The sequence below is a fragment of the Pelobates fuscus genome, chromosome 12, assembly GCF_036172605.1.
Source record: "Pelobates fuscus isolate aPelFus1 chromosome 12, aPelFus1.pri, whole genome shotgun sequence".
In the NCBI taxonomy this organism is placed as follows: Eukaryota; Metazoa; Chordata; class Amphibia; order Anura; family Pelobatidae; genus Pelobates; species Pelobates fuscus.
Genome location: NC_086328.1, coordinates 4,522,859 through 4,542,858, shown reverse-complemented (window position 1 = coordinate 4,542,858; position 20,000 = coordinate 4,522,859). Strand labels below are relative to the sequence as shown.

The window sequence follows — 20,000 nt, the reverse complement described above, 5'->3', positions numbered from 1 at the left end:
GACCCCTTTAATAGATATCTCGTGTTGACAAGCTCTAGATGATCTCGATTGTCCATGTATACCCGTACTCACCGTGTCTCCTTCTCTGTGTTTTCTAATAAATTGGAGGGCTAAAACCCCTCGGCCTGGTGTTGGACCCCTTTAATAGATATCTCGTGTTGACAAGCTCTAGATGATCTCGATTGTCCATGTATACCCGTACTCACCGTGTCTCCTTCTCTGTGGATATAATAATTCCAGAAATAATTAGTTTTATTCACATGTTTGCAGGGTCCGTTGGACAATGATACTGTTGTGCACGTGGCGCTGATAGCAGAAAGTCAACGGTATGTCTATTTTTAACCATTTGTGTTAAATTGGTTTTCTAAAAAAAATAAAAAGCAGATGGAAACAGACCCGAAAACGAGTGTTCCTCGCTTACTGCCATATAATGGCTATCTGTACACACCTGTCAGACATATTGTTCTATGGTCACTGGCTATGTTAATATCATATAGAGTGTTGTCACAAATTATTTGAAATAATAAAGTTATTGAACATGAATTAGATTTAGGGTCAGAGATAAAATTGGTATCTCTTTAAATTAAAATTGTGGGAGTGGTCCTATAATATCACAATATTAATACGAATTATTTTTCATATTATTTTTAATATTTTGTCCCACAATTATCCCTAGAACCATACAAGAACTTGTACAGCCAGGGACATGTCCCTTGTGAGAATACACCGCAAGAGTTTGAGCTTATATCTGCTGGTTTGTTTTTTCCCCAAATCGCTGCAGCTTTAATTTTAAGAATGCGGAATACAAGGACAGGGGAGCTTGTTCCATCAGTTAAACACACAGCACTCATGGAACTCAGTCATTTTACCTTGAAATGCTTTTCTAAACACATTCTGATGGAAGTAATAAGGTTTATTTTTAATGTGCTGTCATGGCTTGTGCTAAATCACAGTTTTTCTTTCAGTCTACAAGTCTTTCTCAACACGTATGGCATTCAGACACAGACTCCCCAACAAGTGGAGCCGATACAGATCTGGCCGCAGCAGGAGCTTGTCAAGGTAGGTTCTACTCATTTATTAGTCATGCAGTGATGGTGGGTCCTGTGTGGTGCTATTCCGAGGGTGCAGTGACGGGTGGGTCCTATGTGGTGGCATTCTGAGGGTGCAGTGATGGTGGATCCAGTGTGGTGGCATTCTGAGGGTGCAGTGACGGGTGGGTCCTGTGTGGGGCCATTCAGAGGGTGCAGTGACGGGTGGGTCCTGTGTGGTGCCATTCTGAGGGTGCAGTGACGGGTGGGTCCTGTGTGGTGCCATTCTGAGGGTGCAGTGACGGATGGGTCCTGTGTGGTGCCATTCAGAGGGTGCAGTGACGGGTGGGTCCTGTGTGGTGCCATTCTGAGGGTGCAGTGACGGATGGGTCCTGTGTGGTGGCATTCTGAGGGTGCAGTGACGGGTGGGTCCTGTGTGGTGCCATTCAGAGGGTGCAGTGATGGGTGGGTCCTGTGTGGTGCCATTCAGAGGGTGCAGTGACGGGTGGGTCCTGTGTGGTGCCATTCAGAGGGTGCAGTGACGGGTGGGTCCTGTGTGGTGCCATTCTGAGGGTGCAGTGACGGGTGGGTCCTGTGTGGTGCCATTCTGAGGGTGCAGTGACGGGTGGGTCCTGTGTGGTGCCATTCAGAGGGTGCAGTGACGGGTGGGTCCTGTGTGGTGCCATTCAGAGGGTGCAGTGACGGGTGGGTCCTGTGTGGTGCCATTCTGAGGGTGCAGTGACGGGTGGGTCCTGTGTGGTGCCATTCTGAGGGTGCAGTGACGGATGGGTCCTGTGTGGTGGCATTCTGAGGGTGCAGTGACGGGTGGGTCCTGTGTGGTGCCATTCAGAGGGTGCAGTGACGGGTGGGTCCTGTGTGGTGCCATTCAGAGGGTGCAGTGACGGGTGGGTCCTGTGTGGTGCCATTCAGAGGGTGCAGTGACGGATGGGTCCTGTGTGGTGGCATTCTGAGGGTGCAGTGACGGGTGGGTCCTGTGTGGTGCCATTCTGAGGGTGCAGTGACGGGTGGGTCCTGTGTGGTGCCATTCAGAGGGTGCAGTGACGGGTGGGTCCTGTGTGGTGCCATTCAGAGGGTGCAGTGACGGGTGGGTCCTGTGTGGTGCCATTCAGAGGGTGCAGTGACGGGTGGGTCCTGTGTGGTGCCATTCAGAGGGTGCAGTGACGGGTGGGTCCTGTGTGGTGCCATTCAGAGGGTGCAGTGACCGGTGGGTCCTGTGTGGTGCCATTCAGAGGGTGCAGTGACGGGTGGGTCCTGTGTGGTGCCATTCAGAGGGTGCAGTGACCGGTGGGTCCTGTGTGGTGTCATTCAGAGGGTTCAGTGACGGGTGGGTCCTGTGTGGTGCCATTCAGAGGGTGCAGTGACGGGTGGGTCCTGTGTGGTGCCATTCAGAGGGTGCAGTGACCGGTGGGTCCTGTGTGGTGCCATTCAGAGGGTGCAGTGACGGGTGGGTCCTGTGTGGTGCCATTCAGAGGGTGCAGTGACGGGTGGGTCCTGTGTGGTGCCATTCAGAGGGTGCAGTGACGGGTGGGTCCTGTGTGGTGCCATTCAGAGGGTGCAGTGACGGGTGGGTCCTGTGTGGTGCCATTCAGAGGGTGCAGTGACCGGTGGGTCCTGTGTGGTGCCATTCAGAGGGTGCAGTGACGGGTGGGTCCTGTGTGGTGCCATTCAGAGGGTGCAGTGACGGGTGGGTCCTGTGTGGTGCCATTCAGAGGGTGCAGTGACGGGTGGGTCCTGTGTGGTGGCATTCAGAGGGTGCAGTGACGGGTGGGTCCTGTGTGGTGGCATTCAGAGGGTGCAGTGACGGGTGGGTCCTGTGTGGTGCCATTCAGTGGGTGCAGTGACGGGTGGGTCCTGTGTGGTGCCATTCAGAGGGTGCAGTGACCGGTGGGTCCTGTGTGGTGCCATTCAGAGGGTGCAGTGACGGGTGGGTCCTGTGTGGTGCCATTCAGAGGGTGCAGTGACCGGTGGGTCCTGTGTGGTGCCATTCAGAGGGTGCAGTGACGGGTGGGTCCTGTGTGGTGCCATTCAGAGGGTGCAGTGACGGGTGGGTCCTGTGTGGTGCCATTCTGAGGGTGCAGTGACGGGTGGGTCCTGTGTGGTGCCATTCAGAGGGTGCAGTGATGGGTGGGTCCTGTGTGGGGCCATTCAGAGGGTGCAGTGATGGGTGGGTCCTGTGTGGTGCCATTCAGAGGGTGCAGTGACGGGTGGGTCCTGTGTGGTGCCATTCAGAGGGTGCAGTGACGGGTGGGTCCTGTGTGGTGCCATTCAGAGGGTGCAGTGACGGGTGGGTCCTGTGTGGTGCCATTCTGAGGGTGCAGTGACGGGTGGGTCCTGTGTGGTGCCATTCAGAGGGTGCAGTGACGGGTGGGTCCTGTGTGGTGGCCTAATAGTCTGTCATAATAGAAAAGGATAAGGAAATACACAAATCTCTTGTGAAGCTTTAAACAAGCTGCACTTCATGCACCGGAGCGGTGCAATCCCGGCTTATGAATTGGAGATGCCTGGGGTCCTCTCCTTAAGGGTTGGGAGGTGTATTTTTTGGTCCAAACTTGGTATCTGGTGGGATATGTAATGAGTCAGCATCCATATAGTGTAGTGTGAAAATATTTACTATATTTATTGGATGTAATTAAATAGAAATATTAAAAGAATGCTAACTGTAACCACTGAAGGGCTTTTTCCCAGTTCTTGTGGCAAACTAAGAAAATTCAAACGTTACAGGTTCCGGTTAGTGGTTACTGTTGGCATTGTTTTTATTGTTTTAATATTTGTCTTTAATTTCCAATCAAAGATATTTTAGTTTTCCTGGAATTTCCTGTACTGCTTTTTTCCATCCAAGACTCCATGTGTATGTATGTGTATATTGCTCTGGATTTTGTAAGTATATCTCCATACATTTACACTTACATGGTGTGCACCATATCTTTTTATCTAATAATAATAATAATAATAATAAGGCAGTTGTACAATATAGCACTGTCAGTACAAATCAACAACAGCCAAAACAATAGGAGTCATAGGACAAAAGCATTAAACATCAATGAAACAAAAATATGTAACAACAAAATGCGTTTTCTGACATCTGAGATTTGTCTGGTACAATGAAAGGAAACTCTTAACGAACACATAGCGTATCCAACTAGTTCCTGTGAAGAAACAACAAATGGAATATATAATAAAATGTGTAAAACTATAATAACCTACACCTGGTAATTCAGAATGTTGAGATGGTTGTGATGGGCATCGCGACCCACGAGCCTTCCCTGGTGTCTAGAAATGACATCCAAAATGTTCAGCCACGTTTACACACCTCCAATAAGCAGGGACTGCACCGCTCAAATGCATAAAATGGAGCTTATTTAAAGTTAAAAATAATTGTACGTGCATTTCCTTAACCTATTTCTATTTTGACCGTGACATACTATATAGTCCTACTCCTGTTTTATGCATGACGTTTCAGACCCAAGACATCTCAAGATGCTACATCTATCTTCTCCCCCAACTCATTACATATTTATTGCTTTGCTGTGCCTGGTATATTTCTGGGTACCCCATATTACGGAAGTGTACCCCATACCACAGCTAACACTGTACCCTCCCTTTATATACCTGTTGTACGTCAGATTCCTTCAGATTCCCGGCCTTGAATCGGTCACTGGTCTACCAAACCCTTCCCCTAACCTCTGTTCTTGTATTAATTATGAAATGACAGCGTTTCCTTCCTGTAATATAATGTTATAATGTTACACTTCATGGTTCAGACTTCCTCTCCCCGAAGCTCCCTTCCCTACACCCCAGGAGGCTGCTAGTTTCTCCAACTAAATCTATATTAAATATCTCTTACCCAGAGAGTGCTCACACTGTGCCAGCTTCATGGATGGAGAGGACACTCTCCTTTATATCATACACGGCCAACATGGCGTGAGGACCCAGCAGCAGTACTTGGCACACACCTCTTGCCAGGTGGCTTCCCTCTTTATGCCCTCTAATTTATTAGATTTGGTTTCTGTTCATTAAGATGATCTTCGAACTGACGGCTGATAATGAAATTATTATTTAAAAAAGTGAAGCTTGGGTTGTATTTGACAACCGCCGTGCCAACTGAATGGGGATACACAGGAAGAGACCGTAATGTCTGTCACTGTGCCAATAAGGAATAAATAGGTAGACGTTGCCACCCGTGCCAGATTACTGAGCAATGATCTGGGTAAATAGCCGTGTTGGCGCTTGGTTACAACACCGGGGAGACGGTGTAATAATGAAAGTGAACGGTGCCAGCTCAGTCTTTAGTTCTGCCAAATCCCAGTCTTGGCCACTCTCTCCATCTGCAGATTGTCACAGTAGAGGCTGACTTGTTTCTCTGCCATCAACAGAACCTTATAGCTCCGCCAAGACAACGGCGCAGCTGTCTATCTTGATTTACAGCTCCAGGGAGGAAAAAAGTGTTTTGTTTACTGCTAGCATTGAGGCCATCTCTGTATGATTTCTAATGGAGCAATCAGAAGAGAATCGATAGCTTCTGTACAACGCAAGACTTCCATTATTTGTCGGATGGATGGCAGCCTGCTCGGGCACTTGGACCATAGCTGCTATTTGGCGGCTGTTTAATCGTGCATGGCCTGCTTTTTGGGGAGGAAGCAATTTGTGTGTAAAGAAAACAGATGCTTTATGGTTAATGCAGCCATGCACACCCTTATCGCCGTGCTACCGCTCCCCTAATGGCAGTGCATGGCATCACTGGGTAAAATATTCCGAGGGCGCTACTAAACATCACGGTTATTCACTAATGTGTGAACTGTCAAGAATCAGATTTCACATTTTAGCCCAAAAAAGTTAACCTGAAAACAGCTGATTTAGGGAATTTCCCCAACTCGGTTATTTGGGCATACATTTTGAAATCTGTCTTGAATTCTTGACAGTTTACACTTTATTCACTAATCCCGAGACTGTTGAATTAAGAAATTAAATGGGCAATATTATACCTGAAACTCGAGCTGGCAATCTCATTGAGTTGAAGAGAAGGTTTTTGAATTTGGGTTTGTATTTTAAAGTCCTGCAATACCAATGTCTGTGACTCACAATTCATGGTTTGGTAAATCCCATCTGGGAGCAGAAGTGGTTAATATTACACAGACACCTTCCGGCGTTCCAGCCCACACGCAGGCAAGCTACACTCCGACCCCCCCCCAGGACCGGTGGGGGATATCCCGGTCCACTTGCTGCGGAGGGGAGAGCACGCACGGAAGGCCAGAGGGCAGAGGTGCCACACAACACGAACCTCGTGGCGCGACAAAGATGGCCACCACGATGGAAGCTTACCACAACAGCTCAGGTACTCAGTGGAAGGCCCTGTGGGAGGCCCGGTTCGATGCCATCTGCCACACATTCTGGCAACGTTTAGCCCAGAGAACAAAGCTGCCGCAAGCCGCAGACCTCACAACTCGCCTCCTTCCTGAGATGGGAGCTCACCCTGAGAGGCTTCCGGCCGGCAGAGTCAGTAACCAGAGAGGAACCGGGAGGGTGAAAAACCCTAAACCCCAAGACCACGCTGAGAACACGGTGAGACCGACTCGAAAGGGGCCGCATCTGAGCACACCACGCAGAGCCGCAAATGCTACCCACCATACAAGCCATCCTGGGCCGAAGGCCGAACGGAGATCATCTCCATGGCATTCTCCACATCGCTGGAAGCCCACCCGCCGCTGGCGGCGGCAGAACACCAGGGTATTCCAGGGCTCCCAATCAAGGGAAGACCCGGCCGCAGTGAGGTCCCGAGTCTGTGGCTCGCATGTGCTGGCCTTCACAACGGCCTGGGGCTGGAGGGCTGCCTCCCAACACCTGCATCTCACCGTTCGCCTGGGGACGCATCAGACACAAGGCACCTTCCTGCCCTGTAAAGGCATCGGCTGACCAACAACTCACCAGTCCATAGGACCAGCTCACAGATCCCCCCGGCAGTGAGGTTCAATACTCACCTAGAACCCCAATCGGACTGCCCCTGAGACTACCCACGAGTAAGACTGCACAGCAAACTGTTATCTGCCTTTACCCTGCAACGAAACGACAGACTGACGACTCTCAGAACTTGTATGTTATACAACTAAGCATACCTCACCTGCCACGTAATCTTGCCTACATAGTGACACCTGTTAAGCAACTTTGATAGCCCAGCATATTTTGTTTTAGCTTATTCTTTATAGCCTGTATGCTAGCCTCATAATTTAGCTGATAAGCGGACATTGCTGGTACTAGCCTTGTTGATGCATATTCTATTAAGTTTCTAGCTAATAATGTATAACAGCAAACATATTGCAGAGACTTTTAACGGGACAAGCATGGTTAGCAAGTTTATTACTATTACTATATGTTGTTAGCTTCGCGACGACTACAGCCTGATCCACAATCTACTTACCTAATACGCGTCTAAGATCTAACATAGCATAGTATTGTTTTCTTCATAATCTATCTAGACAGGCATTGCATCTGTTTATATGTTTTTGTTAAATGAATATTAATAGGCAGCCCTTTACTCTTCATAATATAAAATGAGGCTAACAAATACTCAGAGATGATATAAACTGCATTGTATTATACCCGTCTTGTATGAAACCTTATCGTCTCCCCTCTCTCATTCTGTACCCTCATGATTTTCTGCCTCAATAAAAAAAAAAAGGATTGAAAAAAAAAAAAAATATTACACAGACAGGTTTAATTTACCGACCTGCCCATCAGTTTAGTGTAAGTGATGTGATTAGAACACTGTAGTGTGTTTAGAGTTGTGACTGAGTCTTGTTTGGTTAAAACAAGTTGATGAAATGATCCGAACACCCGGATCATCTCCGTTATTCAGGGAATAGAATGGATTTGGGAACCCATTACATGCTGCACTCTCTCATCCAACCAACATGCAATCCCATTGTAAACACTATAAGTATTAATCTGGGAACGCTGTTACGTCTTGGTTGGAGGTAAAGATTCATGAAGTAATACGTTTTATTGATCAGGAAATGAGGTGGATCTCGACGCAGGGCTGCAGTCTGTTTACCTGCAGTGAGCACTGTGTGACATCAGGTGTGTTCCTTCGTTCTCCTCGGCAGCTGGTGAAGCTATGGCACTCTGTATTACAGTATCAGGGCGCTGCTCCTGCTCTCTGCTTACATTTGCGTTGTCCTCGGCAGCTGGTGAAGCTATGGCACTCTGTATTATAGTATCAGGACACTGCTCCTGCTCTCTGATTACTTTGGCGCTCTCCTCGGCAGCTGGTGAAGCTATGGCACTCTGTATTACAGTATAAGGGCGCTGCTCCTGTTCTCTGATTACTTTGGCGCTCTCCTCGGCAGCTGGTGAAGCTATGGTACTCTGTATTACAGTATCAGGGCGCTGCTCCTGCTCTCTGCTTACTTTTGCGCTCTCCTCGGCAGCTGGTGAAGCTATGGTACTCTGTATTACAGTATCAGGGCGCTGCTCCTGCTCTCTGCTTACTTTTGCGCTCTCCTCGGCAGCTGGTGAAGCTATGGCACTCTGTATTACAGTATCAGGGCGCTGCTCCTGCTCTCTGATTACTTTTGCGTTGTCCTCGGCAGCTGGTGAAGCTATGGCACTCTGTATTACAGTATCAGGACGCTGCTCCTGCTCTCTGATTACTTTTGCGCTCTCCTCGGCAGCTGGTGAAGCTATGGCACTCTGTATTACAGTATCAGGACGCTGCTCCTGCTCTCTGATTACTTTTGCGCTCTCCTCGGCAGCTGGTGAAGCTATGGCACTCTGTATTACAGTATCAGGGCGTTGCTCCTGTTCTCTGATTACTTTGGCGCTCTCCTCGGCAGCTGGTGAAGCTATGGCACTCTGTATTACAGTATCAGGGCGCTGCTCCTGCTCTCTGATTACTTTGGCGCTCTCCTCGGCAGCTGGTGAAGCTATGGCACTCTATATTACAGTATCAGGGCGCTGCTCCTGCTCTCTAATTACTTTTGCGTTTTCCTCGGCAGCTGGTGAAGCTATGGCACTCTGTATTACAGTATCATGGCGCTGCTCCTGCTCTCTGCTTACTTTTGTGCTCTCCTCGGCAGCTGGTGAAGCTATGGCACTCTGTATTACAGTATCATGGCGCTGCTCCTGCTCTCTGCTTACTTTTGCGTTGTCCTCGGCATCTGGTGAAGCTATGGTATTCTGTATTACAGTATCAGGACACTGCTCCTGCTCTCTGATTACTTTGGCGCTCTCCTCGGCAGCTGGTGAAGCTATGGCACTCTGTATTACAGTATCAGGGCGCTGCTCCTGCTCTCTGATTACTTTTGCGCTCTCCTCGGCAGCTGGTGAAGCTATGGTACTAATTAAGTTTCTAGCTAATAATGTATAACAGCAAACATATTGCAGAGACTTTTAACGGGACAAGCATGGTTAGCAAGTTTATTACTATTACTATATGTTGTTAGCTTCGCGACGACTACAGCCTGATCCACAATCTACTTACCTAATACTTTTGCGTTGTCCTCGGCAGCTGGTGAAGCTATGGCACTCTGTATTACAGTATCAGGACGCTGCTCCTGCTCTCTGATTACTTTTGCGCTCTCCTCGGCAGCTGGTGAAGCTATGGCACTCTGTATTACAGTATCAGGACGCTGCTCCTGCTCTCTGATTACTTTTGCGCTCTCCTCGGCAGCTGGTGAAGCTATGGCACTCTGTATTACAGTATCAGGGCGTTGCTCCTGTTCTCTGATTACTTTGGCGCTCTCCTCGGCAGCTGGTGAAGCTATGGCACTCTGTATTACAGTATCAGGGCGCTGCTCCTGCTCTCTGATTACTTTGGCGCTCTCCTCGGCAGCTGGTGAAGCTATGGCACTCTATATTACAGTATCAGGGCGCTGCTCCTGCTCTCTAATTACTTTTGCGTTTTCCTCGGCAGCTGGTGAAGCTATGGCACTCTGTATTACAGTATCATGGCGCTGCTCCTGCTCTCTGCTTACTTTTGTGCTCTCCTCGGCAGCTGGTGAAGCTATGGCACTCTGTATTACAGTAGCATGGCGCTGCTCCTGCTCTCTGCTTACTTTTGCGTTGTCCTCGGCATCTGGTGAAGCTATGGTATTCTGTATTACAGTATCAGGACACTGCTCCTGCTCTCTGATTACTTTGGCGTTGTCCTCGGCAGCTGGTGAAGCTATGGCACTCTCTATTACAGTATCAGGGCGCTGCTCCTGCTCTCTGATTACTTTGGCGCTCTCCTCGGCAGCTGGTGAAGCTATGGCACTCTGTATTACAGTATCAGGACGCTGCTCCTGCTCTCTGATTACTTTTGCGTTGTCCTCGGCAGCTGGTGAAGCTATGGCACTCTGTATTACAGTATCAGGGCACTGCTCCTGCTCTCTGCTTACTTTTGCGCTCTCCTCGGCAGCTGGTGAAGCTATGGCACTCTGTATTACAGTATCAGGGCGTTGCTCCTGTTCTCTGATTACTTTGGCGCTCTCCTCGGCAGCTGGTGAAGCTATGGCACTCTGTATTACAGTATCAGGGCGCTGCTCCTGCTCTCTGATTACTTTGGCGCTCTCCTCGGCAGCTGGTGAAGCTATGGCACTCTGTATTACAGTATCAGGGCGCTGCTCCTGCTCTCTAATTACTTTTGCGTTGTCCTCGGCAGCTGGTGAAGCTATGGCACTCTGTATTACAGTATCATGGCGCTGCTCTCTGCTTACTTTTGCGTTGTCCTCGGCATCTGGTGAAGCTATGGTATTCTGTATTACAGTATCAGGACACTGCTCCTGCTCTCTGATTACTTTGGCGCTCTCCTCGGCAGCTGGTGAAGCTATGGCACTCTGTATTACAGTATCAGGGCGCTGCTCCTGCTCTCTGATTACTTTTGCGCTCTCCTCGGCAGCTGGTGAAGCTATGGTATTCTGTATTACAGTATCAGGACACTGCTCCTGCTCTCTGATTACTTTGGCGCTCTCCTCGGCAGCTGGTGAAGCTATGGCACTCTGTATTACAGTATCAGGGCGCTGCTCCTGCTCTCTGATTACTTTTGCGCTCTCCTCGGCAGCTGGTGAAGCTATGGTACTCTGTATTACAGTATCAGGGCGCTGCTCCTGTTCTCTGATTACTTTGGCGCTCTCCTCGGCAGCTGGTGAAGCTATGGCACTCTGTATTACAGCATCAGGACGCTGCTCCTGCTCTCTGATTACTTTGGCGCTCTCCTCGGCAGCTGGTGAAGCTATGGCACTCTCTATTACAGTATCAGGGCGCTGCTCCTGCTCTCTGATTACTTTTGCGTTTTGCCTCGCTTATTACTTAATCGCTCTTATTGCTGAATTATGAGACATCTCTTTCTCTTCATGCTAATTTGGTCATTATGTAATTGATTTACTGTATTTTCATTAGTGATAACTTAATTAAATGCTAACACAATCACTATTTTTCGTGCTGCAGGACTGAGCGAGGGGAATTCTCATTGCCTCCATACGATTATTAACCCAATCGGCCTCTTGGTAACTAGGATGCCCGGATGTGAAAAGAACCTTCTGATAAATTTCCTTTCCAGCAGATTAACTATGTAGCTGTCGTGTGCCGGAAAACCAAAATGGAATACCGACCTGATTATAGTAATCCGATAATTACAGCTGCTCTCATTAAAAGGCAGCGTTACAGTACCCCTCATTGTACAGCGCTACGGAATTTGTTGGCGCTATATAAATAATAAAATAATAATGATATATTATACAGCTTCCCGGGCCACACTGGGCCACACACTCACCGTAATATAAGCACACACATCAGACAGATCGTGGGGACAGGTTTAACATTAATGCACGGTTTTGGAGAAGCTGTATAAACAGGCAGTGCGATTTTATTTAATTTAATCCCTGGAGCAGAGCATTTAATCTATCCTTTTAACTCCTAATGCCTGTTTATGAACAGTATACCGGGAGGAGGATTTATGTCTGTATCAGGGGCATTCTGTTTGCAATAGTTTGTGCCGGAGAATTTATTACTGCATTGTTTAATTAGATGGCGGTGTGCACTGAAAGAAAGGATTCACGTAATCTCATACAGCCTGTGACCACCTAGGACGGCCAAACCATACACCCCCAATCGCAAGGATGGCCTGTGCATCATGGGACATGTAGTTCTACAACGTCTACCCCAAGCACTACGATTATATAGCTAATTTTAATGAAATGATAAGCCAGGCAGTAATATAAGAGAGAGCTGTCAGACTGTATTCATTAATAAAGAGTCTCTGGACCTGCTGCACATTCACAGAGCTTGCAAGAGGTAGAAACTATTAACCATTTATATGCTGGACACATTTTACAAGTAATAGAGAAAAAAACAAGCAAAATCACAGTGTAGTAAAAAAAAATAAACCCTAAATCTGTGTATAGGAGACAGGCCATATCATAGAGCTTGGAGATATACAAACTGCCTCGTTACTTTTCATTAATTACCAGATGGAAATCAATGCTACTGTCAGCCTATCACAGCCCAGTCTGTGTTCCTTGTGATGGTTGAGGCACACCGGCATTGAGGTTCATAATATAACATTTGCATTGTGCAAAGAAAAGAAAATATTTTCATTGGCTTAGCTGGCCCCCGTATACCACAGGTGCCTATAGCGATGTCTGAGACTAGACTCGCTGCCCATGGCTTCTGCCATATATCACAGGTGCCTATAGAGATGATGGAGACTACTCACTGCCCATGGCTTCTGCCGTATATCTCAGGTGCCTATAGAGATGATGGAGAGTAGACTCACTGCCCGTGGCTTCTGCCATATATCACAGGTGCCTACAGAGATGATGGAGACTACTCACTGCCCATGGCTTCTAATGCTGGGATATAGTACCATTTACCATTGGGCCCGTATCTGATGCTGGGATATAGTACCATTTACCATTGGGCCTGTATCTGATGCTGGGATATAGTACCATTTACCATTGGGCCTGTATCTGATGCTGGGATATAGTACCATTTACCATTGGGCCTGTATCTGATGCTGGGATATAGTACCATTTGCCATTGGGCCTGTATCTGATGCTGGGATATAGTACCATTTACCATTGGGCCTGTATCTGATGCTGGGATATAGTACCATTTACCATTGGGCCTGTATCTGATGCTGGGATATAGTACCATTTACCATTGGGCCTGTATCTGATGCTGGGATATAGTACCATTTGCCATTGGGCCTGTATCTGATGCTGGGAAATAATACCATTTACCATTGGGCCTGTATCTGATGCTGGTATATAGTACCATTTACCATTGGGCCTGTATCTGATGCTGGGATATAGTACCATTTACCATTGGGCCTGTATGTGATGCTGGGAAATAGTACAATTTACCATTGGGCCTTTATCTGATGCTGGGATATAGTACCATTTACCATTGTGCCTGTATCTGATGCTGGGATATAGTACCATTTACCATTGGGCCTGTATCTGATGCTGGGATATAGTACCATTTACCATTGGGCCTGTATCTGATGCTGGGATATAGTACCATTTACCATTGGGCCTGTATCTGATGCTGGGATATAGTACCATTTACCATTGGGCCTGTATCTGATGCTGGGATATAGTACCATTTACCATTGGGCCTGTATCTAATGCTGGGATATAGTACCATTTACCATTGGGCCTGTATCTGATGCTGGGATATAGTACCATTTACCATTGGGCCTGTATCTGATGCTGGGATATAGTACCATTTACCATTGGGCCTGTATCTGATGCTGGAATATAGTACCATTTACCATTGGGCCTGTATCTGATGCTGGGATATAGTACCATTTACCATTGGGCCTGTATCTGATGCTGGGATATAGTACCATTTACCATTGGGCCTGTATCTGATGCTGGGATATAGTACCATTTACCATTGGGCCTGTATCTAATGCTGGGATATAGTACCATTTACCATTGGGCCTGTATCTGATGCTGGGATATAGTACCATTTACCATTGGGCCCGTATCTGATGCTGGGATATAGTACCATTTACCATTGGGCCTGTATCTGATGCTGGGATATAGTACCATTTACCATTGGGCCTGTATCTGATGCTCGGATATAGTACCATTTACCATTGGGCCCGTATCTGATGCTGGGATATAGTACCATTTACCATTGGGCCTGTATCTGATGCTGGGATATAGTACCATTTACCATTGGGCCTGTATCTGATGCTGGGATATAGTACCATTTACCATTGGGCCTGTATCTGATGCTGGGATATAGTACCATTTACCATTGGGCCTGTATCTGATGCTGGGATATAGTACCATTTACCATTGGGCCTGTATCTGATGCTGGGATATAGTACCATTTACCATTGGGCCCGTATCTGATGCTGGGATATAGTACCATTTACCATTGGGCCTGTATCTGATGCTGGGATATAGTACCATTTACCATTGGGCCTGTATCTGATGCTGGGATATAGTACCATTTACCATTGGGCCCGTATCTGATGCTGGGATATAGTACCATTTACCATTGGGCCTGTATCTAATGCTGGGATATAGTACCATTTACCATTGGGCCCGTATCTGATGCTGGGATATAGTACCATTTACCATTGGGCCTGTATCTGATGCTGGGATATAGTACCATTTACCATTGGGCCTGTATCTGATGCTGGGATATAGTACCATTTACCATTGGGCCCGTATCTGATGCTGGGATATAGTACCATTTACCATTGGGCCTGTATCTGATGCTGGGATATAGTACCATTTACCATTGGGCCTGTATCTAATGCTGGGATATAGTACCATTTACCATTGGGCCTGTATCTGATGCTGGGATATAGTACCATTTACCATTGGGCCTGTATCTGATGCTGGGATATAGTTCCATTTACCATTGGGCCTGTATCTGATGCTGGGATATAGTACCATTTACCATTGGACCTGTATCTAATGCTGGGATATAGTACCATTTACCATTGGGCCTGTATCTGATGCTGGGATATAGTACCATTTACCATTGGGCCCGTATCTGATGCTGGGATATAGTACCATTTACCATTGGGCCCGTATCTGATGCTGGGATATAGTACCATTGTGGCGAAACCAGCTTCGCCACTGTGAACTGGAGAGGCCTGGCTGCTAGCCTCCTGCCCTGCGACTACGGCCCATGGACATATTGCTCTATAAACACTATATTTGGGCTTGTAATAATTTATATTGCTGCTACTGGCCCTTTAAAATCAGCGATGGACATATTGGGACTTTTGGGACTAATGTCCCTTTAAGACTTTGTAACATATCACAGTAATACTGTCTTAAATATTATGTAGGTATTTATGTGTTCAGTTAAACTGGGGATATGTAGAAATGTGTGTTTTAGGTGTTAAATGTATCAGTATGTGATTTTATGTCTTTTACTGTCTTTTTGCAACCATGTGGTTAATGGAGTCTGACTCTAGTCCTAGATAATTGGATTACTTCTCCAATTAACTCCAGGGCAGAAGGGAGGAAGCCGGGATGCATTGTGGGGGATGTTTTACTTCTGTTTGGGCCAGATTGTGCCATGCTGCAAGCCAAGGCCCAAAAGATACTTTTAGTAACTTTTAAACCCCTGGTCGGATCCATGCCATTTTTTAATATGTTGTTCCCCTGAATGGATTGATTGTGGATATGTATTTTTATGTGAATGTGATGTATGGTTTTAAAGTTATGAAAGTTGTGTAAAAGTATATTTTACTCTGTATGCATAATGGGATTATGTGTCACACTAAGGGGAGGGGATGTGTGGGAGGTAACATCTATGTCATTGGTTCTTTTATGCCTCCCCCTGGGTGTGGCCTGTATGTGTGAGTTGGAAATAAAAGCCAGACTGGGTGTCCCAGTCTAGAGTCTTGCTTAACCCTCAAAGCGATGTGTCGTCTCGGTCTTTGGGGGAATGGGATTGTATGCTGACTGCCAAGAGTGTAAGCCGATGTCTGCTTTTCTTGTTCAGCTGTTCCAGTGTTCGTGTGGTTCCAGTCGGGAGAATGGTGTTTGCAGTAGCTGCCTGTGCATCTGGAAAGGGGATTATCGCCTAAACTGGGTTTTATCCTCTTGTATGTGAAACGGTCCGTTACAATTGGTGGCAAGCGGTGGGATCGTTCCTACAGCCAGAAGGACAGCTACAGAACACCATTTCCTTGGAGTTACAAATTGAGGGCAACGTTAGCACTCGTGCAGCGCCCCTGGCAGCAGAGGTATCCAGCGACTTGGAGCAGACAAGTATGGAAGGCTCTGACGCTGAAGATGATTTTATGGCCAAGGTGAGGCAGCAAGTGGCCCAGTATGGGGGTTATATATCCATGGACACATTCCAGGGGATCTGGAACCAGGTCATGGCTGAGCAAAACTCAAAGATGGACGAAGAGTATGATGAGCAGGAAGAGTGGTACAGCAGCAGAGTAGAGGCTGCATCCGAGGAGGTTAGCCGCCCCCCCCTGAGGCGGCTGGAAGAACCCGAAGTAGGGGTCCTCATAGATTGGTCCTGTGAGGAACCACAACAGGCAGGTGGAGATGGGACCGAGGTCTCTCTACCAGCCCTACAGGGATGCTGGGCAGTCGGCCCAGATCCCCAGCGGCAGTGTATAACCCAGGGAGCTGATGGTGTCGTCCATCCTCCCCAGCGGCAGAGTAAGTCCCAGGGAGCTAAAGGTGTCGTCCTTCCTCCCCAGCGGCAGATTGTATCACAGGGAGCTGAAGGTGTCGTCCTTCCTCCCCAGCGGCAGTGTGTGTCCCAGGGAGATGAAGGTGTCGTCCTTCCTCCCCAGCGGCAGGCTGAGTTACAGGGGGCAGAGGTTGTTGTTCCTGCCCCCCAGCAGCAAAGTGATGTGCCAGGAAGGCAGTGTGAAGTGAAGGGAGAGGAGAGCAGCGTCCTCCCTCCCCAGCGGCAGTGTGTACCCCAGGGAGATGAAGGTGTCGTCCTTCCTCTCCAGCAGCAAAGTGATGTGCCAGGAAGGCAGTGTGAAGCGAAGGGAGAGGAGAGCAGCGTCCTCCCTCCCCAGCGGCAGTGTGTACCCCAGGGAGATGAAGGTGTCATCCTTCCTCCCCAGCGGCAGTGGGTACCCCAGGGAGCAGAAGGTGCCATCCTTTCTCCCCAGCGGCAGTTTGCCATCCAGAGAGAGGAGCTTGTTACACCCTCTCTCCCACGGCAACCTAACCCACCAAGGGGAGCTGTTAAGCCCCACAGCTGTGCAGATGGGACCGTAGTCTCTGCACTTACAGCACAAGGGATAGGGACGGTCGGTCCTGTTCCCCAGCCTCAGTGTGATGTATCCAAAGGGGAGACAGTCGGTCTCCCCCTCCGGCAGTCGAGCTGTGCACCTAAAGGGGAGACAGCCAGTCTCCAGCAACCAGGCGCCCACCAGACTACTCCCGTGGTAGTGCTGGCAACAGGACAGAGTACCGCTGGTCTCTGCCCCCTCAGCAACCCACCAAGGCAGCCTACCCGTCTCCCACCCAGCAGTGGTGAAACACCAGAACTTGGACAAAATCCTTCCTCACCCAGATGTAGTAACCGGTTAGTGTGGGTGGGCTGCTCTGTTATTTCTGTTTCGTGGGTGGGTTGCTGGACTAACCAGGGCACTGACCGGCAGAAAGTCAGGTACCCTGTTAGTCTAATTGGCAAAGGGGAGAAATGTGGCGAAACCAGCTTCGCCACTGTGAACTGGAGAGGCCTGGCTGCTAGCCTCCTGCCCTGCGACTACGGCCCATGGACATATTGCTCTATAAACACTATATTTGGGCATGTAATAATTTATATTGCTGCTACTGGCCCTTTAAAATCAGCGATGGACATATTGGGACTTTTGGGACTAATGTCCCTTTAAGACTTTGTAACATATCACAGTAATACTGTCTTAAATATTATGTAGGTATTTATGTGTTCAGTTAAACTGGGGATATGTAGAAATGTGTGTTTTAGGTGTTAAATGTATCAGTATGTGATTTTATGTCTTTTACTGTCTTTTTGCAACCATGTGGTTAATGGAGTCTGACTCTAGTCCTAGATAATTGGATTACTTCTCCAATTAACTCCAGGGCAGAAGGGAGGAAGCCGGGATGCATTGTGGGGGATGTTTTACTTCTGTTTGGGCCAGATTGTGCCATGCTGCAAGCCAAGGCCCAAAAGATACTTTTAGTAACTTTTAAACCCCTGGTCGGATCCATGCCATTTTTTAATATGTTGTTCCCCTGAATGGATTGATTGTGGATATGTATTTTTATGTGAATGTGATGTATGGTTTTAAAGTTATGAAAGTTGTGTAAAAGTATATTTTACTCTGTATGCATAATGGGATTATGTGTCACACTAAGGGGAGGGGATGTGTGGGAGGTAACATCTATGTCATTGGTTCTTTTATGCCTCCCCCTGGGTGTGGCCTGTATGTGTGAGTTGGAAATAAAAGCCAGACTGGGTGTCCCAGTCTAGAGTCTTGCTTAACCCTCAAAGCGATGTGTCGTCTCGGTCTTTGGGGGAATGGGATTGTATGCTGACTGCCAAGAGTGTAAGCCGATGTCTGCTTTTCTTGTTCAGCTGTTCCAGTGTTCGTGTGGTTCCAGTCGGGAGAATGGTGTTTGCAGTAGCTGCCTGTGCATCTGGAAAGGGGATTATCGCCTAAACTGGGTTTTATCCTCTTGTATGTGAAACGGTCCGTTACAACCATTTACCATTGGGCCTGTATCTGATGCTGGGATATAGTACCATTTACCATTGGGCCTGTATCTGATGCTGGGATATAGTACCATTTACCATTGGGCCTGTATCTGATGCTGGGATATAGTACCATTTACCATTGGGCCCGTATCTGATGCTGGGATATAGTACCATTTACCATTGGGCCCGTATCTGATGCTGGGATATAGTACCATTTACCATTGGGCCTGTATCTGATGCTGGGATATAGTACCATTTACCATTGGGCCTGTATCTGATGCTGGGATATAGTACCATTTACCATTGGGCCCGTATCTGATGCTGGGATATAGTACCATTTACCATTGGGCCCGTATCTATGGTGGGATATATGTAACGGACCGTTTCAGCATACAAGGGGAAAAATGCGTTTAGGCGATAATCCCCTTTTCCATAGACAGGCACAGCTACTGCAGAACATCAGAACTCACGAGCTGGATACGAAATACACTCCGAACTGGAACAGCTGAACAAGAAAAGCATACAATCGGCTTACACTCTTGGCAGTCAGCTTACAATCCAATCCCCCCCAAGAACGAGACGACACTTCATTTTGAGGGTTAAGCAGGAACTCAAGACTGGGACACCCAGTCTGGCTTTTATTACCAACAAGTACATACAGGACACTCCCAGGGGGAGGATGAAATTAACCAATCACATGGATGTACCTCCCACACATTTCCTCCCCTTAGATTAACACTTAACACAATTATACCGTACACCTTTTTCCCCAATTCCTGGATGTACCCCAAATACATATGCTACACCTCCAAAACAGGTATCCCCTGATAGCCCTTATTCAGGGGGACAACATATGCAAGAATCAGCCCATTCGGATAAATGGTTCAGGAGTTATGGAACTTTAAAGTATTGACCGACCGCATGGGTAAAGTATCCGAAAACAGTTCCATGCATTTTGGCCCTGCGGTCGGTCACAAACAAGGGAATGAAAACAGACGAATTGCCTGTGTTATAGAGCCTGGAGAGGGTTTGAATGAATTCCCTTGTTTGTGGGGTTCTTTCTACCGAACGGGGGGTCATTCGGTAGTTTCCATACGAACTTCTGGAAGTATGGAGGTCTCAGCGGTGTTTGCCTAGTCAAGTGTCCGATTTCAGTTCCAGACACTCGACGGCAAAACACCGCTGTTCGGTAGTTAAAGATGGCCGCCGCCACGTGTTGGTTTCCTGAATGGCGGCCACCCAGAGGACACAGAACACATTACATGATTGCCAATTACCCGTTTGCAACATTGTTGCAAA

General features: G+C 47.7%; 1 protein-coding gene across 4 annotated transcripts in view; it reads left to right on the top strand.

The window, feature by feature from the left end:
• Positions 1-20,000, top strand: part of PHKB (phosphorylase kinase regulatory subunit beta) — a 200,210-nt gene that overhangs the window by 148,231 nt on the left and 31,979 nt on the right. For all 4 annotated transcript variants that reach the window (XM_063437844.1, XM_063437843.1, XM_063437841.1 and 1 more), the window contains 2 exons: positions 271-326; positions 966-1,059. In XM_063437844.1, coding sequence (XP_063293914.1) covers positions 271-326; positions 966-1,059 — 150 coding nt within the window. The remainder of the gene's footprint in view (positions 1-270; positions 327-965; positions 1,060-20,000) is intronic.